We start from the raw sequence: 26,106 nt of genomic DNA, 5'->3' as shown, positions 1-26,106 counted from the left end.
CAGTCAAAATTAGGCTGTGCATCTTATGGTTTATGAACACAGTCAAAATTAGGCTTTGTATCTTATGGTTTACGGACACAGTCAAAATTAGGTTGTGCATCTTATGGTTTATGGACACAGTCAAAATTTAAGGCTTTGCATCTTACGGTTTAAAAATTAGGCTGTGCATCTTATGGTTTATGAACACAGTCAAAATTAGGCTTTGTATCTTATGGTTTATGGACACAGTCAAAATTAGGCTGTGCATCTTATGGTTTATGAACACAGTCAAAATTAGGTTGTGCATCTTATGGTTTACAGACACAGTCAAAATTAGGCTTTGCATGTTATGGTTTACAGACACAGACAAAATTAGGCTGTGCATCTAATGGTTTATGGACACAGTCAAAATTTAAGGCTTTGCATCTTATGGTTTATGGGCACAGTTAAAATTACGCTTTGCATCTAATGGTTTATGAATACAGTCAAAATTAGGCTGTGCATGTTATGGTTTATGGACACAGTCGAAATTAGGCTGTACATCTTATGGTTTATGAATACAGTCAAAATTAGGCTGTGCATCTTATAGTTTATGGACACAGTTAAAATTAGGCTTTATATCTTATGGTTTACTGACACAGTCAAAATTAAGCTTTGTATCTTATGGTTTACTGACACAGTCAAAATTAGGTTGTGCATCTTATGGTTTATGAGCACAGTTAAAATTAGACTGTCTTATGGTTTATGGACACGGTCAAAATTAGGCTGTGTATCTTACGGTTTATGAGCACAGTTAAAATTAGGCTGGGCATCTAATGGTTTATGAATACAGTCAAAATTAGGCTGTGCATGTTATGGTTTATGGACACAGTTGAAATTAGGCTGTACATCTTATGGTTTATGGACACAGTCAAAATTTAAGGCTTTGCATCTTATAGTTTATGGACACAGTCAAAATTAGGTTGTGCATCTTATGGTTTATGAGCACAGTTAAAATTAGGCTTTGCATCGTATGGTTTATGGACACAGTTAAAATTAGGCTGTGCATCTTACGATTTATGAATACAGTTAAAATTAGGCTGTGCATCTAATAGTTTATGGACACAGTCAAAATTTAAGGCTTTGCATCTTATGGTTTAAGGACACAGTCAAAATTAGGTTGTGCATCTTATGGTTTAGGAGCACAGTTCAAATTAGGCTTTGCATCTTATGGCTTATGGACACAGTCAAAATTTAAGCCTTTGCATCTTATGGTTTATGGACACAGTCAAAATTAGACTGTGTATCTTATGGTTTATGAGCACAGTTAAAATTAGGCTGTGCATCTAATGGTTTATGAATACAGTCAAAATTAGGCTGTGCATATTATCGTTTATGGACACAGTCGAAATTAGGCTGTGCATCTTATGGTTTATGAATACAGTCAAAATTAGGCTTTGCATCTTATGGTTTATGGACACAGACAAAATTAGGCTTTGCATCTTATGGTTTATGAGCACAGTTAAAATTAGGTTTTCCATCTTATGGTTTATGGACACAGTCAAAATTAGGCTGTGCATCTTATGGTTTATGAACACAGTCAAAATTAGGCTGTGCATCTTATGGTTTACTGACACAGTCAAAATTAGGCTGTGCATCTTATGGTTTATGAACACAGTCAAAATTAGGCTTTGTATCTTACGGTTTACAGACAGAGTCAAAATTAGGCTGTGCATCTAATGGTTTACTGACACAGCCAAAATCAGGTTGTGCATCTAATGGTTTATGAATACAGTAAAAATTATGTTGTGCATCTTATGGTTTATGAATACAGTCAAAATTAGGCTGTGCATCTTATGGTTTATCAACACAGCTAAATTAGGCTGTGCATTTTATGGTTTATGAATACAGTCAAAATTTAAGGCTTTGTATCTTATGGTTTATGGACACAGTTAAAATTAGGCTTTGCATCTTATGGTTTATGGACACAGTTAAAATTAGGCTCTGCATGTAATGGTTTATGAATACAGTCAAAATTTAAGGCTTTGCATCTTATGGTTTATGGACACAGTCAAAATTAGGTTGTGCATCTTATGGTTTATGGACACAGTTAAAATTAGGCTGTGCATCCAATGGTTTATGAGCACAGTTAAAATTAGGCTGTGCATCTTATGGTTTATGGGCACAGTTAAAATTAGGCTGTGCATCTTATGGTTTATGAGCACAGTTAAAATTAGGCTGTGCATCTAATGGTTTATGAATACAGTCAAAATTAGGTTGTGCATCTTATGGTTTATGAGCACAGTCAAAATTAGGCTGTGCATCTTATGGTTTATGGACACAGTTAAAATTAGGCTGTGCATCTAATGGTTTATGAATACAGTCAAAATTAGGCTGTGCATCTTATGGTTTATGGACACAGTCAAAATTAGGCTTTGCATCTTATGGTTTATGCAGACAGTTAAAATTTGGCTTTGCATCTTATGGTTTACGGACACCGTCAAAATTAGGTTGTGCATCTTATGGTTTATGAACACAGTAAAAATTAGGCTGTGCATCTTATGGTTTACTGACACAGACAAAATTAGGCTGTGCACATTATGGTTTATGAACACAGTCAAAATTAGGCTGTTCATCTTATGGTTTATGAGCACAGTTAAAATTAGGCTTTGCATCTTATGGTTTAGAGACACGGTCAAAATTAGGCTGTGCATCTTATGGTTTATGAACACAGTCAAAATTAGGCTTTGTATCTTATGGTTTATGGACACAGTCAAAATCAGGTTGTGCATCTTATGGTTTATGGACACAGTCAAAATTAGGCTGTGCATCTTATGGTTTATCAACACAGTCAAAATTAGGCTGTGCATCTTATGGTTTACTGACACAGTCAAAATTAGGCTGTTCATCTTATGGTTTATGAACACAGTCAAAATTAAGTTTTGTTTCTTATGGTTTACGGACACAGTCAAAATTAGGTTGTGCATCTTATGGTTTATGGACACAGTCAAAATTTAAGGCTTTGCATCTTATGGTTTAAAAATTAGGCTGTGCATCTTATGGTTTATGAACAGAGTCAAAATTAGGATGTGCATCATATGAATTACCCACACAGTCAAAATTAGGCTGTGCGCTTTATGGTTTATGAACACAGTCAAAATTAGGCTGTGCATCTCATGGTTTATGAGCACAGTTAAAATTAGGCTTTGCATCTTATGGTTTACAAACACAGTCAAAATTACGCTGTGCATCTTATGGTTTATGAACACAGTCAAAATTAGGCTGTGCATCTTATGGTTTATGAACACAGTCAAAATTAGGCTTTGCATCTTATGGTTTACTGACACAGTCTAAATTAGGCTGTGCATCTTATGGTTTATGAACACAGTCAAAATTAGGCGGTGCATCTTACGGTTTATGAACACAGTCAAAATTAGGCTGTGCATCTTACGGTTTATGAACACAGTCAAAATTAGGCTGTGCATCTTATGGTTTATGAACACAGTCAAAATTAGGCTTTGTATCTTATGGTTTACGGACACAGTCAAAATTAGGTTGTGCATCTTATGGTTTATGGACACAGTCAAAATTTAAGGCTTTGCATCTTATGGTTTAAAAATTAGGCTGTGCATCTTATGGTTTATGAACACAGTCAAAATTAGGCTTTGTATCTTATGGTTTATGGACACAGTCAAAATTAGGCTGTGCATCTTATGGTTTACGAACACAGTCAAAATTAGGCTTTGTATCTTATGGTTTATGAACACAGTCAAAATTAGGCTGTGCATCTTATGGTTTATGAACACAGTCAAAATTAGGTTGTGCATCTTATGGTTTACAGACACAGTCAAAATTAGGCTTTGCATGTTATGGTTTACAGACACAGACAAAATTAGGCTGTGCATCTAATGGTTTATGGACACAGTCAAAATTAGGCTGTGCATCTTATGGTTTATGAACAGTCAAAATTAGGCTGTGCATCTTATGGTTTATGAACACAGTCAAAATTAGGCTGTGCATCTTATGGTTTATGAACAGTCAAAATTAGGCTGTGTATCTTATGGTTTATGGGCACAGTCAAAATTAGGTTGCGCATCTTATGGTTTATGGACACAGTCAAAATTAGGCTGTGCATCTTATGGTTTACAGACACAGTCAAAATTAGGCTGTGCATCTCATGGTTTACAGACACAGACAAAATTAGGCTGTGCATCTAATGGTTTATGGACACAGTCAAAATTAGGCTGTGCATCTAATGGTTTACGACACAGTCAAAATTAGGCTGAGCATCTTATGGTTTATGAGCACAGTTAAAATTAGGCTGTGCATCTTATGGTTTATGGACACGGTCAAAATTAGGCTGTGTATCTTACGGTTTATGAGCACAGTTAAAATTAGGCTGTGCATCTAATGGTTTATGAATACAGTCAAAATTAGGCTGTGCATGTTATGGTTTATGGACACAGTTGAAATTAGGCTGTACATCTTATGGTTTATGGACACAGTCAAAATTTAAGGCTTTGCATCTTATAGTTTATGGACACAGTCAAAATTAGGTTGTGCATCTTATGGTTTATGAGCACAGTTAAAATTAGGCTTTGCATCGTATGGTTTATGGACACAGTTAAAATTAGGCTGTGCATCTTACGATTTATGAATACAGTTAAAATTAGGCTGTGCATCTAATAGTTTATGGACACAGTCAAAATTTAAGGCTTTGCATCTTATGGTTTAAGGACACAGTCAAAATTAGGTTGTGCATCTTATGGTTTAGGAGCACAGTTCAAATTAGGCTTTGCATCTTATGGCTTATGGACACAGTCAAAATTTAAGGCTTTGTATCTTATGGTTTATGGACACAGCCAAAATTTAAGCCTTTGCATCTTATGGTTTATGGACACAGTCAAAATTAGACTGTTTATCTTATGGTTTATGAGCACAGTTAAAATTAGGCTGTGCATCTAATGGTTTATGAATACAGTCAAAATTAGGCTGTGCATATTATCGTTTATGGACACAGTCGAAATTAGGCTGTGCATCTTATGGTTTATGAATACAGTCAAAATTAGGCTTTGCATCTTATGGTTTATGGACACAGACAAAATTAGGCTTTCCATCTTATGGTTTATGAGCACAGTTAAAATTAGGTTTTCCATCTTATGGTTTATGGACACAGTCAAAATTAGGCTGTGCATCTTATGGTTTATGAACACAGTCAAAATTAGGCTGTGCATCTTATGGTTTACTGACACAGTCAAAATTAGGCTGTGCATCTTATGGTTTATGAACACAGTCAAAATTAGGCTTTGTATCTTATGGTTTACAGACAGAGTCAAAATTAGGCTGTGCATCTAATGGTTTACTGACACAGCCAAAATCAGGTTGTGCATCTAATGGTTTATGAATACAGTAAAAATTATGTTGTGCATCTTATGGTTTATGAATACAGTCAAAATTAGGCTGTGCATCTTATGGTTTATGAACACAGCTAAATTAGGCTGTGCATTTTATGGTTTATGAATACAGTCAAAATTTAAGGCTTTGTATCTTATGGTTTATGGACACAGTTAAAATTAGGCTTTGCATCTTATGGTTTATGGACACAGTTAAAATTAGGCTCTGCATCTAATGGTTTATGAATACAGTCAAAATTTAAGGCTTTGCATCTTATGGTTTATGGACACAGTCAAAATTAGGTTGTGCATCTTATGGTTTATGGACACAGTTAAAATTAGGCTGTGCATCTAATGGTTTATGAGCACAGTTAAAATTAGGCTGTGCATCTTATGGTTTATGGGCACAGTTAAAATTAGGCTGTGCATCTTATGGTTTATGAGCACAGTTAAAATTAGGCTGTGCATCTAATGGTTTATGAATGCAGTCAAAATTAGGTTGTGCATCTTATGGTTTATGAGCACAGTCAAAATTAGGCTGTGCATCTTATGGTTTATGGACAAAGTTAAAATTAGGCTGTGCATCTAATGGTTTATGAATACAGTCAAAATTAGGCTGTGCATCTTATGGTTTATGGACACAGTCAAAATTAGGCTTTGCATCTTATGGTTTATGCGGACAGTTAAACTTTGGCTTTGCATCTTATGGTTTACGGACACCGTCAAAATTAGGTTGTGCATCTTATGGTTTATGAACACAGTAAAAATTAGGCTGTGCATCTTATGGTTTACTGACACAGACAAAATTAGGCTGTGCACATTATGGTTTATGAACACAGTCAAAATTAGGCTGTTCATCTTATGGTTTATGAGCACAGTTAAAATTAGGCTTTGCATCTTATGGTTTAGAGACACGGTCAAAATTAGGCTGTGCATCTTATGGTTTATGAACACAGTCAAAATTAGGCTTTGTATCTTATGGTTTATGGACACAGTCAAAATTAGGTTGTGCATCTTATGGTTTATGGACACAGTCAAAATTAGGCTGTGCATCTTATGGTTTATGAACACAGTCAAAATTAGGCTGTGCATCTTATGGTTTACTGACACAGTCAAAATTAGGCTGTGCATCTTATGGTTTATGAACACAGTCAAAATTAAGTTTTGTTTCTTATGGTTTATGGACACAGTCAAAATTAGGTTGTGCATCTTATGGTTTATGGACACAGTCAAAATTTAAGGCTTTGCATCTTATGGTTTAAAAATTAGGCTGTGCATCTTATGGTTTATGAACAGAGTCAAAATTAGGATGTGCATCATATGAATTACCCACACAGTCAAAATTAGGCTGTGCGCCTTATGGTTTATGAACACAGTCAAAATTAGGCTGTGCATCTCATGGTTTATGAGCACAGTTAAACTTAGGCTTTGCATCTTATGGTTTACAAACACAGTCAAAATTACGCTGTGCATCTTATGGTTTATGAACACAGTCAAAATTAGGCTGTGCATCTTATGGTTTATGAACACAGTCAAAATTAGGCTTTGCATCTTATGGTTTACTGACACAGTCTAAATTAGGCTGTGCATCTTATGGTTTATGAACACAGTCAAAATTAGGCTGTGCATCTTACGGTTTATGAACACAGTCAAAATTAGGCTGTGCATCTTATGGTTTATGAACACAGTCAAAATTAGGCTGTGCATCTTATGGTTTATGAACACAGTCAAAATTAGGCTGTGCATCTTATGGTTTATGAACACAGTCAAAATTAGGCTTTGTATCTTATGGTTTACGGACACAGTCAAAATTAGGTTGTGCATCTTATGGTTTATGGACACAGTCAAAATTTAAGGCTTTGCATCTTACGGTTTAAAAATTAGGCTGTGCATCTTATGGTTTATGAACACAGTCAAAATTAGGCTTTGTATCTTATGGTTTATGGACACAGTCAAAATTAGGCTGTGCATCTTATGGTTTATGAACACAGTCAAAATTAGGTTGTGCATCTTATGGTTTACAGACACAGTCAAAATTAGGCTTTGCATGTTATGGTTTACAGACACAGACAAAATTAGGCTGTGCATCTAATGGTTTATGGACACAGTCAAAATTTAAGGCTTTGCATCTTATGGTTTATGGGCACAGTTAAAATTACGCTTTGCATCTAATGGTTTATGAATACAGTCAAAATTAGGCTGTGCATGTTATGGTTTATGGACACAGTCGAAATTAGGCTGTACATCTTATGGTTTATGAATACAGTCAAAATTAGGCTGTGCATCTTATAGTTTATGGACACAGTTAAAATTAGGCTTTATATCTTATGGTTTACTGACACAGTCAAAATTAAGCTTTGTATCTTATGGTTTACTGACACAGTCAAAATTAGGTTGTGCATCTTATGGTTTATGAGCACAGTTAAAATTAGACTGTCTTATGGTTTATGGACACGGTCAAAATTAGGCTGTGTATCTTACGGTTTATGAGCACAGTTAAAATTAGGCTGTGCATCTAATGGTTTATGAATACAGTCAAAATTAGGCTGTGCATGTTATGGTTTATGGACACAGTTGAAATTAGGTTGTGCATCTTATGGTTTATGAGCACAGTTAAAATTAGGCTTTGCATCGTATGGTTTATGGACACAGTTAAAATTAGGCTGTGCATCTTACGATTTATGAATACAGTTAAAATTAGGCTGTGCATCTAATAGTTTATGGACACAGTCAAAATTTAAGGCTTTGCATCTTATGGTTTAAGGACACAGTCAAAATTAGGTTGTGCATCTTATGGTTTAGGAGCACAGTTCAAATTAGGCTTTGCATCTTATGGCTTATGGACACAGTCAAAATTTAAGCCTTTGCATCTTATGGTTTATGGACACAGTCAAAATTAGACTGTGTATCTTATGGTTTATGAGCACAGTTAAAATTAGGCTGTGCATCTAATGGTTTATGAATACAGTCAAAATTAGGCTGTGCATATTATCGTTTATGGACACAGTCGAAATTAGGCTGTGCATCTTATGGTTTATGAATACAGTCAAAATTAGGCCTTGCATCTTATGGTTTATGGACACAGACAAAATTAGGCTTTGCATCTTATGGTTTATGAGCACAGTTAAAATTAGGTTTTCCATCTTATGGTTTATGGACACAGTCAAAATTAGGCTGTGCATCTTATGGTTTATGAACACAGTCAAAATTAGGCTGTGCATCTTATGGTTTACTGACACAGTCAAAATTAGGCTGTGCATCTTATGGTTTATGAACACAGTCAAAATTAGGCTTTGTATCTTATGGTTTACAGACAGAGTCAAAATTAGGCTGTGCATCTAATGGTTTACTGACACAGCCAAAATCAGGTTGTGCATCTAATGGTTTATGAATACAGTAAAAATTATGTTGTGCATCTTATGGTTTATGAATACAGTCAAAATTAGGCTGTGCATCTTATGGTTTATGAACACAGCTAAATTAGGCTGTGCATTTTATGGTTTATGAATACAGTCAAAATTTAAGGCTTTGTATCTTATGGTTTATGGACACAGTTAAAATTAGGCTTTGCATCTTATGGTTTATGGACACAGTTAAAATTAGGCTCTGCATCTAATGGTTTATGAATACAGTCAAAATTTAAGGCTTTGCATCTTATGGTTTATGGACACAGTCAAAATTAGGTTGTGCATCTTATGGTTTATGGACACAGTTAAAATTAGGCTGTGCATCTAATGGTTTATGAGCACAGTTAAAATTAGGCTGTGCATCTTATGGTTTATGGGCACAGTTAAAATTAGGCTGTGCATCTTATGGTTTATGAGCACAGTTAAAATTAGGCTGTGCATCTAATGGTTTATGAATACAGTCAAAATTAGGTTGTGCATCTTATGGTTTATGAGCACAGTCAAAATTAGGCTGTGCATCTTATGGTTTATGGACACAGTTAAAATTAGGCTGTGCATCTAATGGTTTATGAATACAGTCAAAATTAGGCTGTGCATCTTATGGTTTATGGACACAGTCAAAATTAGGCTTTGCATCTTATGGTTTATGCGGACAGTTAAAATTTGGCTTTGCATCTTATGGTTTACGGACACCGTCAAAATTAGGTTGTGCATCTTATGGTTTATGAACACAGTAAAAATTAGGCTGTGCATCTTATGGTTTACTGACACAGACAAAATTAGGCTGTGCACATTATGGTTTATGAACACAGTCAAAATTAGGCTGTTCATCTTATGGTTTATGAGCACAGTTAAAATTAGGCTTTGCATCTTATGGTTTAGAGACACGGTCAAAATTAGGCTGTGCATCTTATGGTTTATGAACACAGTCAAAATTAGGCTTTGTATCTTATGGTTTATGGACACAGTCAAAATTAGGTTGTGCATCTTATGGTTTATGGACACAGTCAAAATTAGGCTGTGCATCGTATGGTTTATGGACACAGTTAAAATTAGGCTGTGCATCTTATGGTTTACTGACACAGTCAAAATTAGGCTGTGCATCTTATGGTTTATGAACACAGTCAAAATTAAGTTTTGTTTCTTATGGTTTACGGACACAGTCAAAATTAGGTTGTGCATCTTATGGTTTATGGACACAGTCAAAATTTAAGGCTTTGCATCTTATGGTTTAAAAATTAGGCTGTGCATCTTATGGTTTATGAACAGAGTCAAAATTAGGATGTGCATCATATGAATTACCCACACAGTCAAAATTAGGCTGTGCGCTTTATGGTTTATGAACACAGTCAAAATTAGGCTGTGCATCTCATGGTTTATGAGCACAGTTAAAATTAGGCTTTGCATCTTATGGTTTACAAACACAGTCAAAATTACGCTGTGCATCTTATGGTTTATGAACACAGTCAAAATTAGGCTGTGCATCTTATGGTTTATGAACACAGTCAAAATTAGGCTTTGCATCTTATGGTTTACTGACACAGTCTAAATTAGGCTGTGCATCTTATGGTTTATGAACACAGTCAAAATTAGGCTGTGCATCTTACGGTTTATGAACACAGTCAAAATTAGGCTGTGCATCTTATGGTTTATGAACACAGTCAAAATTAGGCTGTGCATCTTATGGTTTATGAACACAGTCAAAATTAGGCTTTGTATCTTATGGTTTACGGACACAGTCAAAATTAGGTTGTGCATCTTATGGTTTATGGACACAGTCAAAATTTAAGGCTTTGCATCTTATGGTTTAAAAATTAGGCTGTGCATCTTATGGTTTATGAACACAGTCAAAATTAGGCTTTGTATCTTATGGTTTATGGACACAGTCAAAATTAGGCTGTGCATCTTATGGTTTACGAACACAGTCAAAATTAGGCTTTGTATCTTATGGTTTATGAACACAGTCAAAATTAGGCTGTGCATCTTATGGTTTATGAACACAGTCAAAATTAGGTTGTGCATCTTATGGTTTACAGACACAGTCAAAATTAGGCTTTGCATGTTATGGTTTACAGACACAGACAAAATTAGGCTGTGCATCTAATGGTTTATGGACACAGTCAAAATTAGGCTGTGCATCTTATGGTTTATGAACAGTCAAAATTAGGCTGTGCATCTTATGGTTTATGAACACAGTCAAAATTAGGCTGTGCATCTTATGGTTTATGAACAGTCAAAATTAGGCTGTGTATCTTATGGTTTATGGGCACAGTCAAAATTAGGTTGCGCATCTTATGGTTTATGGACACAGTCAAAATTAGGCTGTGCATCTTATGGTTTACAGACACAGTCAAAATTAGGCTGTGCATCTCATGGTTTACAGACACAGACAAAATTAGGCTGTGCATCTAATGGTTTATGGACACAGTCAAAATTAGGCTGTGCATCTAATGGTTTACGACACAGTCAAAATTAGGCTGAGCATCTTATGGTTTATGAACACAGTTAAAATTAGTCTGTGCATCTTATGGTTTACAGACACAGACAAAATTAGGCTGTGCATCTAATGGTTTATGGACACAGTCAAAATTAGGCTGTGCATCTAATGGTTTACGGACACAGTTAAAATTAGGCTTTGCATCTTATGGTTTATGGACACAGTCAAAAGCAATAATTTAAGGCAATTATCTCTAAAGAAAAACCTGAATGCCTTGGGCAGAGGACTTCAGTGCTGCTACAAAATGGGAGATATTACTAGGAGATACATCACCAAGATCTACATGACGACACTGCAGTCGCTGTGGTAACTGCCCGATCTTCCAATTGCCATGGAGAATTTCATGATCCACCTTGAAATCTGGAAGACCACCTGTTTTGTCAAGTTCCAGTTTATAAACAGTTCTCTCCCTGAGGATCTGCAACAAAAAATATTATACAAATAGAATCCTATGTTTATAAAATATGTTTCCCCAAACATCCCATTTTGCCCTCTACCTGGACATTTGTGCCTTTGGGTCGCCCCCTGGTGGCATGAACTGCTACCTGGGCAAATGTCATTTGGCATTAATCTTTCCATGCCAATTAAGGATGCACAGTTATATGGTTTGGTTGGTTTTGTAATTTTATGACACAGAAACACATGAAACAATGATTATGCCAAGGTAATTGAAGTAAAGTGATGTGGCAAAGGACAATTCACAATAGTTGACCTGGGCTGATCCATGTGTCTTGCCCAGGGACACACCACAGTAGATGATTTAAACTAATCCTAATGTCTTCCACAGGAATACACCACATTCAATGACTCAAATTAACCCTAATGCCTTTCATGGGAACACACCACAGTAGATGACCCAATCTAATCCTAATGCCTTACATGGACACACCACAGTAGATGACCCAATCTAATCTTAATGCCATACACAGAATACACCACAGTAAATGACCCAATCTATAATAATGCCTTACATGGACACACCACAGTTGATGACCCAATCTAATCCTAATGCCTTACATGGACACACCACAGTAGATGACCCAATCTAAACTTAATGCCTTACACAGAATACACCACAGTAGATGACCCAATCTAATCCTAATGCATTACACAGAATACACCACAGTAGATGATCCAATCTAACCTTAATGCCTTACACAGAATACACCATGGTAGATGACCCAATCTAACCTTAATGCCTTACACAGAATACACCATGGTAGATGACCCAATCTAACCTTAATGCCTTACACAGAATACACCATGGTAGATGACCCAATCTAACCTTAATGCCTTACACAGAATACACCACAGTAGATGACCCAATCTAACCTTAATGCCTTACACAGAATACACCATGGCCGACGACCCTTTATCTAATCTTAATGCCATACACAGAATACAACACAGTAGATGACCCAATCTATAATAATGCCTTACATGGACACACCACAATCTAAACTTAATGCCTTACACAGAATACACCACAGTAGATGACCCAATCTAACCTTAATGCCTTACACAGAATACACCACAGTAGATGACCCAATCTAACCTTAATGCCTTACACAGAATACACCATGGTAGATGACCCAATCTAACCTTAATGCCTTACACAGAATACACCATGGTAGATGACCCAATCTAATCCTAATGCCTTACACAGAATACACCACAGTAGATGACCAAATCTAATCCTAATGTCTTACACAGAAACACCACAGTAGATGACCCAATCTAACCTTAATGCCTTACACAGAATACACCATGGCCGACGACCCTTTATCTAATCTTAATGCCATACACAGAATACAACACAGTAGATGACCCAATCTATAATAATGCCTTACATGGACACACCACAATCTAAACTTAATGCCTTACACAGAATACACCACAGTAGATGACCCAATCTAACCTTAATGCCTTACACAGAATACACCACAGTAGATGACCCAATCTAACCTTAATGCCTTACACAGAATACACCATGGTAGATGACCCAATCTAACCTTAATGCCTTACACAGAATACACCATGGTAGATGACCCAATCTAATCCTAATGCCTTACACAGAATACACCACAGTAGATGACCAAATCTAATCCTAATGTCTTACACAGAAACACCACAGTAGAGGACCCAATCTAATCCTAATGCCATACACAGAATACACCAAAGTAGATGACCAAATCTAATCCTAATGCCTTACACAGAATACACCACAGTAGATGACCCAATCTAAACTTAATGCCTTACACAGAATACACCACAGTAGATGATCCAATCTAACCTTAATGCCTTACACAGAATACACCACAGTAGATGACCAAATCTAATCCTAATGTCTTACACAGAAACACCACAGTAGAGGACCCAATCTAATTGTAATGCCTTACACAGAATACACCACAGTAGATGACCAAATCTAATCCTAATGCCTTTCGTAGAAACACCACAGTAGAGGACCCAATCTAATCGTAATGCCTTACACAGAAACACCACAGTAGACCACAGTAGATGACCCAATCTAATGCTAATGTCTTACACAGAATACACCACAGTAGATGACTCAATCTAATGCTAATGTCTTACACAGAATATACCACAGTAGATGACCCAATCTAATCCTAATGCCATTCACAGAATACACCACAGTAGATGACCCAATCTAATCCTAATGCCATACACAAAATACACTACAGTAGAGGACCCAATCTAATCCTAATGCCATACACAGAATACACCACAGTAGAGGACCCAATCTAATCCTAATGCCATACACAGAATACAACACAGTAGAGGACCCAATCTAATCCTAATGCCATACACAGAATACAACACAGCAGATGACCCAATCTAATCCTAATGCCTTACACAGAATACACCACAGTAGATGACCCACTCTAACCTTAATGCTGTACACAGAATACATCACAGTAGATGACCCAATCTATAATAATGTCATACACAGAATACAACACAGTAGCTGACCCAATCTAATCCTAATGCCTTACACAGAAACACCACAGTAGATGACCCAATCTAATCCTAATGTCTTACATAGAATACACCACAGAAGATGATCCAATCTAATCCTATGCATTACACAGAAACACCACAGAAGATGATCCAATCTAATCCTAATGCATTACACAGAATACAACACAGTAGATGACCCAATCTAATCTTAATGCCATACACCGAATACAATACAGCAGATGACCAAATCCAATCTTAATGCCTTACACAGAATACAACACAGTAGATGACCGGATCTAATCTTAATGCCTTACACAGAATACAACACAGTAGATGACCCAATCTATTATAAATGCCTTACACAGAATACACCATGGTAGATGAACCAATCTAATCCAAATGCCTTACACAGAATACAACACAGCAGATGACCCAATATAATCCTAATGCCTTACACAGAAACACCATGGTAGATGAACCAATCTAATCCTAATGCCTTACACAGAAACACCATGGTAGATGACCCAATCTAATCTTAATGCCTTACAAAGAATGCACCACAGAAGATGATCCAATCTAATCCTAATGCATTACACAGAATACACCATGGTAGATTACCAAATCTAATCTTAATGCCTTACTCAGAATACAACACAGTAGATGACCCAATCTAATCCTAATGTCTTACACAGAATACACCATGGTAGATGACCCACTCTAATCTTAATGCCATACACAGAATTCATCACAGTAGATGACCCAATCTATAATAATGCCTTACACAGAATACAACACAGTAGATGACCCAATCTAATCCTAATGCCTTATACAGGAACACACCACTGTAGCTGATGCAATCAAATCTTGTCTTGCCCAGGGACACACCACAGTAAATGATCCAATCTAATTCTAAGGCCCTACAAAGGGACATACAATCACAGCAAAGCTGAGGTAATCCAGTGGTAGAATCAAAACCTGTGTGACTCTGGTGGTGACTCTGGCATGCTAATCAGAGAATTACTAGACCTGTGTGACTCTGGCATGCTAATCAGAGAATTACTAGACCTGTGTGACTCTGGCATGCTAATCTGAGAATTACTAGACCTGTGTGACTCTGGCATGCTAATCAGAGAATTACTAGACCTGTGTGACTCTGGCATGCCAATCAGGGATTTACTAGACCTGTGTGACTCTGGCATGCCAATCAGAGATTTACTAGACCTGTGTGACTCTGGCACGCCAATCAGAGAATTATTACAGTTTCCATTTGTTATAAGGTCAGTATCTGAACAATTTCATCACTATGACCCAGCCTTTGGAAATAAGGATGGACCTTCTTTTCATGGTCAGTATGACCCAGCCTTTGGAAATAAGGATGGACCTTCTTTTCATGGTCAGTATGACCCAGCGCTGAGGAAATTGGGAAATAAGGATGGATCTTCTTTTCATGGTCAGTATGACCCAGCCTTGGGAAATAAGGATCCACCTTCTTCTCATGGTCAGTATGACCCAGTGTTCAGGGAACTTGGGAAATAAGGATGGACCTTCTTTTCATGGTCAGTATGACCAAGTGCTGAGAGCCTTGGGAAATAAGGATGGACCTTCTTTTCATGGTCAGTATGACCAAGCGCTGAGGGCCTTGGGAAATAAGGATGGACTTTCTTTTCATGGTCAGTATAACCAAGCACTGAGAGCCTTGGGAAATAAGGATGGACCTTCTTTTCATGGTCAGTATGACCCAGCGTTAAGGGCCTTGGGAAATAAGGGCTGACCTCAATCTTTTCATGGTCAGTATGACTCAGTGTTGAGGGCCTTGGGAAATAAGGATGGACCTTCTTCTTCTGGTCAGTATGACCCAGCCTTGGGAAATAAGGATGGACCTTCTTTTCATGGTCAGTATGACCAAGCGCTGAGGGCCTTGGGAAATAAGGATGGACTTTCTTTTCATGGTCAGTATAACCAAGCGCTGAGAGCCTTGGGAAATAAGGATGGACCTTCTTTTCATGGTCAGTATGACCCAGCATTAAGGGCCTTGGGAAATAAGGACTGACCTCAATCTTTTCATGGTCAGTATGACTCAGTGTTGAGGGCCTTGGGAAATAAGGATGGACCTTCTTCTTCTGGTCAGTATGACCCAGCCTTGGGAAATAAGGATGGACCTTCTTTTCATGGTCAGTATGACCCAGCCTTGGGAAATAAGGATAGACCTTCTCTTCATGGTCAGTAAACATAAACATAGCTAATTTTATATTAAAAATTATGAGATACATATAACTACTGAAAGAATTTATGTTTCTTTGAAATTTGTGCTCAATAATATATAAGCATTTATAATTTCTTTTACTCACTGCTTCTACTTCTGAGTCAAACTGTTCCACCAATCTAGCAACAAAACTGACTGCTTCTGGTGTCAGAACTGTCTGATAAGCAACCTCAAGGTCAACAGCAGGTGGCCCCTTGATTTCCAAATTGTTGCATCCAAGCTGTGAAAATATGAAAAAATCTAAAATTATATATATATATATATATATATATATATATATATATATATATATATATATATATATATATGAAATTTATCAAGACCCTAGACAATCACATTAAAACAAACTAAATTTGTCTTCTCTACTGAATGAAACATAAATTATTTGCTGCATATAGGTAATGAATAAGTTCTTATAGAATTTCTGAAATTATGTGCTGCATAGAGATAATGAATAAGTGAATAAGTTCACTTCTAGGTAATATTGTCTGTAATTAACAATTCCGCTGCAATGTATACTAGTATTTTGGCAAAATGGAACAAAAATTAAATTCTACTGAACAAGCACTCTGTAGGACACTATGCCATACTTCATACACAGAGCCTGACATTAATTTTTTAGATAACCTACCAAATCACAGAATCTACTTGCCCAGACCAATGCATAATTTGCCAGACCTGCCTTGGTTCAAAATGAAAATTGAAAGATGTAGTAACAAACTATCATGATACATGATGACTGAATTAAAATTAGCTTAATTTATTTAAATGTAAAGTTAACAAGGATATGAAGTGAATTTTTGTCTTCAACATATGACAATTATATCAAAAGAGTTTACAGTCATGAATGTGGCTTTTAAGACAGCTTTACAGTCACTGGGCAGGCAACAAGCATGCCAAGTTTCATTGCCCCATCATGAACATTAGAGCAGTCATGCAGAAATAGGTTTAAAAAATTTGTGACCACTGCCCTTGACCTCAATCATGAAGATACACCTTGACAGTGATACACTGTATCTAAGATGCCATCAAACCAAGAAATTTGAGTCCAAAAAGAGTTATCCCTGTTTTTCAAAGAGATTTTATGATGTAAAGTAGAGACAAAGGAAACCTTTTAATACAGAGCTGTGACCTTGATCTTGAGTACAAGAACTCAAACTGCCATGCAATGTATCTTTCAGTAGCAAGCTTCACTCATTCACTTTAAAGAACTATTAAGCTAGAAAGCAGAAGGGGAAATGTAACCAAAACCTAAATTATTGACATGTGACCTTGACCTTGAAAACAGAAATCCCAATGTGTAAGTGACTTAAACAATGGAATGGAAAATGTACCAGAAAAATGCAACATATTGCACCACACTGACCTTGAAGATCCCCAATTTGGTACAAAATACATCTGCTAATTATAACATATAAACATACCAAATTGCATCACCTAATCTCAAACAGCTCTGAAGTTGCCATGGAAAACAAGACATATGAAGTCATGACCTTCACCCCAAAGACAGCACCTCCAATGTGGTATAAGACACACCCTTCTTGCCATGAAGTATAAGTATATTCAGCTTCATTCTTATCAGTATCAAATGCTTCCACATTTATACTGAGCTACTTCCACACTTATACTGAGCTACTTCCACACTTATACTGAGCTATTCTACATTTATACTGAGCTGTTTCCACACTTATACTTAGCTACTTCCACACTTATACTGAGCAGCTTCCACACTTTTACTGAGCTACTTCCACACTTATACTGAGCTATTATACACTTATACTGAGCTATTTCCACACTTATATTGAGCTACTTCCACATTTATACTGAGCAGCTTCCACACCTATACTGAGCTACTTCCACACTTATACTGAGCTATTCCACATTTATACTGAGCTGCTTCCACACTTATACTGAGCTACTTCCACACTTATACTGAGCTATTCCACATTATACTGATCTACTTCCACACTTATACTGAGATACTTCCACATTTATACTGAGCTACTTCCACATTCCTACTGAGCTGCTTCCACACTTATACTGAGCTGCTTCCACACTTATACTGAGCTACTTCCACACTTTTACTGAGCTACTTCCACACTTATACTGAGCTATTATACACTTATACTGAGCTATTTCCACACTTATATTGAGCTACTTCCACATTTATACTGAGCAGCTTCCACACCTATACTGAGCTACTTCCACACTTATACTGAGCTATTCCACATTTATACTGAGCTACTTCCACACTTATACTGAGCTACTTCCACACTTATACTGAGCTATTCCACATTATACTGATCTACTTCCACACTTATACTGAGCTACTTCCACACTTATACTGAGCTATTCCACATTTATTTTGAGCTACCTCCACACTTATACTGAGCTACTTCCACACATATGCTGAGCTACTTCCAGATTTATACTGAGCTACTTCTACATTTATACTGAGCTGCTTCCACACTTATACTGAGCTACTTCCACACTTATACTGAGCTATTCCACATTTATACTATCCTGTTATTTCAACACTTATACTGTGCTAGTTTCCACAGATATTGAACTGCTTCAATACTTATACTGAGCTATTTCCACACTTATACTGAGCTACTGCCACACTTATACTGAGCTATTCCACATTTATATTGATATACTTCCACACTTATACTGAGCTTTTTCCACATTTATACTAAGCTACTCCAAATGTATACTGAGCTACTTCCACCCTTATACTGAGCTATTCCACATTTATACTGAGCTACTTCCACATTTATACTGAGCAGCTTCCACACTTATACTGAGCAACTTCCACACTTATACTGAGCCATTCCACATTTATACTGAGCTATTCCACACTTACACAGAGCTACTTCCACACTTATACTGAGCTATTCCACACTTATACTCAGCTGCTTCCACATTTATACTGAGCTGCTTCCACGCTTATCCTGAGCTACTGCCACACTTATACTATCCTGTACTCAGTTATTTCAACACTTATACTGTGCTAGTTTACACACATATTGAACTGCTTCCACACTTATACTGTGCTAGTTTCCATACATACTGAACTGCTTCCATACTTATACTGTGCTAGTTTCCACACATATTGAACTGCTTCAACACTTATGCTGTGCTAATTTCCACACATACTGAACTGCCTCAACACTTATACTATGCTAGTTTCCACACATACTGAACTGCTTCAACACTTATGCTGTGCTAGTTTCCACATATATTGAACTACTTCAACTTATACTATGCCAGTTTCCATGCATATGGAACTGCTTCCACACTTACACTTAGCTACTTCAGCACTTACAAAGCTAGTTTGTTATGACTCTTGGTCTTAAAATATGTTACAGAAAGAAAATGAAAAAAACAATTTAAGTAAAATCAACAAGAAATTTATTTCTCTATAATACAAAACTTGAAAATTCAAAAGATTTAATATTGTAAATAAAATCTCAAATAATTCTAAATATTTTATCACAGGTCCAAAAATACAGAATGCTCCATATGAATTCCTAGTCTTAAATGTCCTGATATAACACAATGATGCAATCCAGAATACCTTAAAATACATTCACAAAAATCCAAAGTGATGTGTTGATGAGAACTTGAATAATTCCAATGAATATTTTAAATAAATAATTCCTCTCAATTATATGACATACTGATATAAGACAGGAATGCATTATTTAATCAAATCCCTATACACATTTTCACTTGACCTACAATGTAATAAAATGCAATAATTTCTAACTGTGAACAAATCTGTCTCTTAACTCTTGTTATGTAAAATTCTGCTTACAACTTGCAATCATGGACAAATTTTAGCTATATAAACATTCTGTTTAAAACTTACAACCATGGACTAAAGATTGACCCACAATATAAATTAAATTTACATCACAACTTCCACACTTATAAAGCTGTTTCCACACTTATACTAAGCTTTTTCAAGACTTACAATGAACTACTTCCATGCTTATTATGAGCTACTTCCACTTATACTGGACTACTTCCACTTATAATGGGCTACTTCCACTTTAAGTGGGCTACTTCCACTTATAATGGGCTACTTCCACTTATAATGGGCTACTTCCACTTTAAGTGGGCTACTTCCACTTATAATGGGCTACTTCCACACTTTTATTAAACTTCAACTCTTATTATAAGCTACTTCCATTTAAATGTAGCTGCTTATGTGCTTATACTGAGTCACTACCACACTAATACTGAGCTGCTTCCACACTTATACTGAGCTGCTTCCACACTTATACTGAGCTGCTTCCACACTTATACTGAGCTACTTCCACACTTATACTGAGCTACTTCCACACTTATACTGAGCTGCTTCCACACTTATACTGAGCTGCTTCCACACTTATACTGAGCTGCTTCCACACTTATACTGAGCTACTTCCACACTTATACTGAGCTGCTTCCACACTTATACTGAGCTGCTTCCACACTTATACTGAGCTACTTCCACACTTATACTGAGCTACTTCCACACTTATACTGAGCTACTTCCACATTTATACTGAGCTACTTCCACACTTATACTGAGCTACTTCCACACTTATACTGAGCTACTTCCACACTTATACTGAGCTACTTCCACATTCCTACTGAGCTGCTTCCACACTTATAATGAGCTGCTTCCACACTCACTTATACTGAGCTACTTCCACATTCCTACTGAGCTACTTCCACATTTATACTGAGCTACTTCCACACTTATACTGAGCTACTTCCATGCAGCAAAATCTGTAAGTCTGAATTATAACTGAAACCTCTAGGTAAATAGCTTCATGTCACAAATATATCTGATGCCTCTTTAATCACATATATGACATCCTCACATCTAAAAAGCTGGTGTAGATCAAGATAGTCAGTTAAGGCACCACATATTACATTCTAAGTAGGCCTTTGTTCTGAGTAAAGAATGAAATATTTCAAATAAAAGTATTATTATTATTAATTATTATTATTATTATTATTATTATTATTATTATTATTATTAAGAGTACAATGGAAAAATGGTGGGTAATGAAGATTTAATTTACTGCAACATTTAAACCACAATTTATACAAACATTAACTTTTATCATGTTCACTAGTAAACCTACAAAACACATGCCTGATCAGAAGAGCACTTTTCACTTTCATTTGCTTTGAACTAAGTTTCACTTGACAAAGGCACTCAGGTAAACCATTAAAGCTGAGCCCTGATTTATTAAACACACAAAACACAACCCAAATCCACTTGAGGTAAGCTGTCCAAATATCAAAGGGCACAACCCTATCACTCCATTATGCCATCCAGGAGCATGATTTGAGTGCATAACCCAATTACCACATGATGCCAACCAGGGGCATGATAAGAGGGCATAACCCATTGCCCAGTGCCAACCAGGGGCATGATCTAAGGCCATAAGCCCATAATGCCATCCAGGGGCATGATCAAAGTGCATAACCCTATTACCCCATGACCACAACCATGGGCATGATCAAAGGGAAAGAATGCTACTATAAGCAAGGAAGCATATGATGCATACATGTTAGTGCAAGTTGGATGAGAAAACATTATAACCAAAAACATGATCATAATAGTTGACCTAAAGGCCCCATGCAAAGATATATAATCAAACAGCAGAAGTGATACAATTTAACCACAGAAAAACTGAGAGACAGGGAGATATATATTCAAACTGTGAAATGAACTGAGGTAGAAGCTATTTGAAATTAAGCCAAAAAATTACTTCTTATCCCCCATGGCCTCACCCATGGACATAACCCAGTTAACAACATAAATAGGGACAAAGTTTGATTCAGGTCTGTGATGTAGAACTAAAGTTATTGTGTAGGAATGGTCCAGGTCTGTTTGTGCAGGAATGGTCCAGGTATGTACTTTAGAACTAAAGTTAATGTGCAGGAATGGTCCAGGTCTGTGATGTAGAACTAAAGTTATTGTGTAGAAATGGTCCAGGCCTGTGATGTAGAACTAAAGTTATTGTGCAGGAATGGTCCAGGTCTGTGATGTAGAACTAAAGTTATTGTGCAGGAATGGTCCAGGTCTGTTATGTAGAACTAAAGTTATTGTGCAGGAATGGTCCAGGTCTGTGATGTAGAACTAAAGTTACTGCACAGGAATGGTCCAGGTCTGTGATGTAGAACTAAAGTTATTGTGTAGGAATGGTCCAGGTCTGTGATGTAGAACTAAAGTTATTGTGCAGGAATGGTCCAGGTATGTGCTTTAGAACTAAAGTTAATGTGCAGGAATGGTCCAGGTCGGTGATGTAGAACTAAAGTTATTGCACAGGAATGGTCTAGGTCTGTGATGTAGAACTAACGTTACTGCACAGGAATGGTCTAGGTCTGTGATGTAGAACTAAAGTTATTGCACAGGAATGGTCCGGGTCTGTGATGTAGAACTAAAGTTATTGCACAGGAATGGTCTAGGTCTGTGATGCAGAACTAAAGTTATCATGCAGAAATGGTCCAGGTCTGTGATGCAGAACTAAAGTTATTGTGCAGGAATGGTCCAGGTCTGTTATGTAGAACTAAAGTTATTGTGTAGGAATGGTCCAGGTCTGTGATGTAGAACTAAAGTTATTGTGCAGGAATAGTCCAGGTCTGTTATGTAGAACTAAATTTATTGTGTAGGAATGGTCCAGGTCTGTGATGTAGAACTAAAGTTATGCAGAAACCATCACAATGACCCTGAACTTTGACACTCTAACCTCAAAACCAATCATCTTCTGCTTTACTGCAAGTGAACATCAACAAAATTTGCAATGTTGAGATGCTGGGGTTGTTGAATTATTAACCAGAAATTATTTTTCTTGTTGAATTATTAACAAGAAATTATTTTTCTTCTTTAAGTTATGATGATCTTCGAGCTTATGGTTCTGAAATCAACAGAGTTCTTCCCTACCCCCAAGTGAAAGCTGTGCACAAAGTTTGGTTGCTGCAGATGATGGAGTACTCAAGTTACTGTCTGGAAATGAAACTGGTAACAGACAGATGAAAAATATTTTCACTTAACATGCTCCACCATGCAGCAAGTATACAAAAGGGGGCATAACTCCTCTGATAATAGTACAAATACAATGACTGGTCAATACATTATGCACATCTTCTGATGATAACCATTACATATATATGTCAAAGATGGATAATATCTCTTCCATAAATCTTGGGAGTACAAACATATGCAAATGTGTGCATATTTAAATGATGACCAAAACATGTACCAGATTTCACAGCAATCCATAAAATACTGAAAATAAATCGTGTTCACAAGATTCTGTCTTACACTGCCTTTAAAAGTAAGAAACATTTAAATATGCCTGACTGACAGATTTACAGCAAACTCCGCTCTTGAACTTGTCTGCTTAATAAATGATAATAGTGCCTTTAACAAATGAAGCATAGTTTCTTGAAAAGAAAAAAAGCGGTTTCAACTGACAAAACAATAATTTTTGTATCACTGATGACCTGAAAATAATACACATAATATACTAAAAAAACATGAACTTCATTCTCTGTAACATTTACAATGAATCTTAGATACGAAAAAACAGATTCAATATATATAATATTTAACAAGTTTTACCACCGATATGCAAAACTATTTACTGTCCATATATTCTTCAAGTCATTAAAGTATTTCCGTGAGTTTAATGCCTTTCTTCTCCCCCAAAATGCATATACTAAGGTTAGGGGTTAGCTATATTTCTTACTTCTACATGGGCATGAATTGCAAGTGCCATTTGGATTTGACAAAATGCATTTCAGGTGCCCTTCTGATCAGACAATACAGTGCCCTTCTAATCAGACAATACAGTGCCCTTCTAATCAGACAATACAGTGCCCTTCTGATCAGACAATACAGTGCCCTTCTGATCAGACAATACAGTGCCCTTCTGATCAGACAATACAGTGCCCTTCTGATCAGACAATACAGTGCCCTTCTGATCAGACAATACAGTGCCCTTCTGATCAGACAATACAGTGCCCTTCTGATCTGACAATACAGTGCCCTTCTGATCTGACAAAACACTTCATGTGCCCTTCTGATCTGACAAACACTTCATGTGCCCTTCTGATCTGACAGTATTGACTGCATGTTCCCTTCTGATCTGACAGTATTGACTGCATGTTCCCTTCTGATTTGGCAGAATGCAATGCGCCTCTCACCAGGAAATTTAGCATTAAAGTCAGATTCCATTCTGGGTACCTATTCATCATACCCACTTCAAGTTTTTTAGGAAACATTAAGTACCCATGAAAATATACAATCACATGGGATACACGATGTAGGGTTTTTTCTGGCCCTGTTGAGTCTGTAAAAATGTAAGCAAAGTACATGGCCTGAATATCATCTCTCTAACCCCTTAGAGATGAAAATAAGCACTTAAGGTTTCACCTTGCCAATGAACCAAAAATCTCAATACCTTCTTTAGTTCCCTCTGAAGACTGACAACAGCACCTTCTTTCAGATCCCAGGACCTGCAGATATTTCCTTCAACTTGCCAGCATATTCCATGTGATGAACTGACAGGTAACTTGTTCATTTTTAATTAAAAGTTTCCTGAAAATTAAAAACCCATTTCACAAATGCAAAATAAAAGTTTAGCATCACTTTGAATTACAAAATAGATACATCAGCTGTAATAATAATAATAATTGTGAAATCCATCCATCAAAAATTAAGCCCAGATTTAGGACTGCACTATTTACTCACCAAATAAATGGGCCAGACAATTTTAGGAATGTTTACAATGATGAATAAATCTCTAGACACAGTTAAGTATAATCTTTTTTGTACAAGATTTGTAACCCTAATGCATAAAGGGAAATATGTGTTCTGGTTAATGTACAAGGTCACGGTTCCATCTGGTCGGGATATCTTTACATATGTTTAGCATTCATCCTTGCTATATAATACATCAATCAAGCTTTAAATTTATGGTGCAATAATCAATAGTCAAGGACTGTATGTATTTTTGGTCCATTTACCACTCTCATTTTTGCAGAAGATTCAGTGCTTATAACTGGGGACTTACACACACTGCTTATAAACAGGACTTACAACATCGACTTGCATTCATTTTATCATCATAATATTCCATATCCATCCAACAAGGAATTAGTTAATGTTTCTGTGTTATTACTATACATGTATACCACAGATGAACAGGTCAAAGAAAAAAATATGAAAATTCAGAATTTAAACTTTAGAGGAAAAACAATATTGGACTTAATGAATTTACAAATATGGCAGATAAATGTAGATTTTTGACAAAAATTCCAGTTGGAATATCAATTCTACTTTTGGAATAATTATTAGCAATTATTAATCACCAATATCAGTCTAGATAAGTACTTTCTTTGTGTGATGTTTGATTTTTCAATAAAACTGGTCAGGAATATGGTAACACTTGTGTAAGGAAGTAAATAATTACACCAGAATAGTATTAGTGGCAGGAAAACAGTTAATTAACATGTCCTGCAGACAGAATAGTATTAGTGGCAGGAAAACAGTTAATTAACATGTCCTGCAGACAGAATAGTATTAGTGGCAGG

General features: G+C 36.5%; 1 protein-coding gene across 1 annotated transcript in view; it reads right to left on the bottom strand.

Moving 5' to 3' along the window:
• LOC149796754 (ureidoglycolate lyase-like) overlaps positions 1-25,131 on the bottom strand; it is a 95,607-nt gene extending 70,476 nt beyond the window's left edge. Inside the window, exons 1-3 of the mRNA XM_089960270.1 lie at positions 24,975-25,131; positions 16,586-16,720; positions 11,461-11,673 (exon numbers count right to left, since the gene is read on the bottom strand). Coding sequence (XP_089816396.1) covers positions 11,461-11,673; positions 16,586-16,720; positions 24,975-25,094 — 468 coding nt within the window. The 5' untranslated portion in view covers positions 25,095-25,131. The remainder of the gene's footprint in view (positions 1-11,460; positions 11,674-16,585; positions 16,721-24,974) is intronic.
• Between the last annotated feature and the right edge of the window lie 975 nt (positions 25,132-26,106).

This window comes from Sinohyriopsis cumingii, chromosome 6 (assembly GCF_028554795.1).
Source record: "Sinohyriopsis cumingii isolate HCF-2022 chromosome 6, ASM2855479v2, whole genome shotgun sequence".
In the NCBI taxonomy this organism is placed as follows: domain Eukaryota; kingdom Metazoa; phylum Mollusca; class Bivalvia; order Unionida; family Unionidae; genus Sinohyriopsis; species Sinohyriopsis cumingii.
The sequence above is the reverse complement of the archived record's forward strand: the minus strand, read 5'-3'. Positions and strand labels throughout refer to the sequence as shown.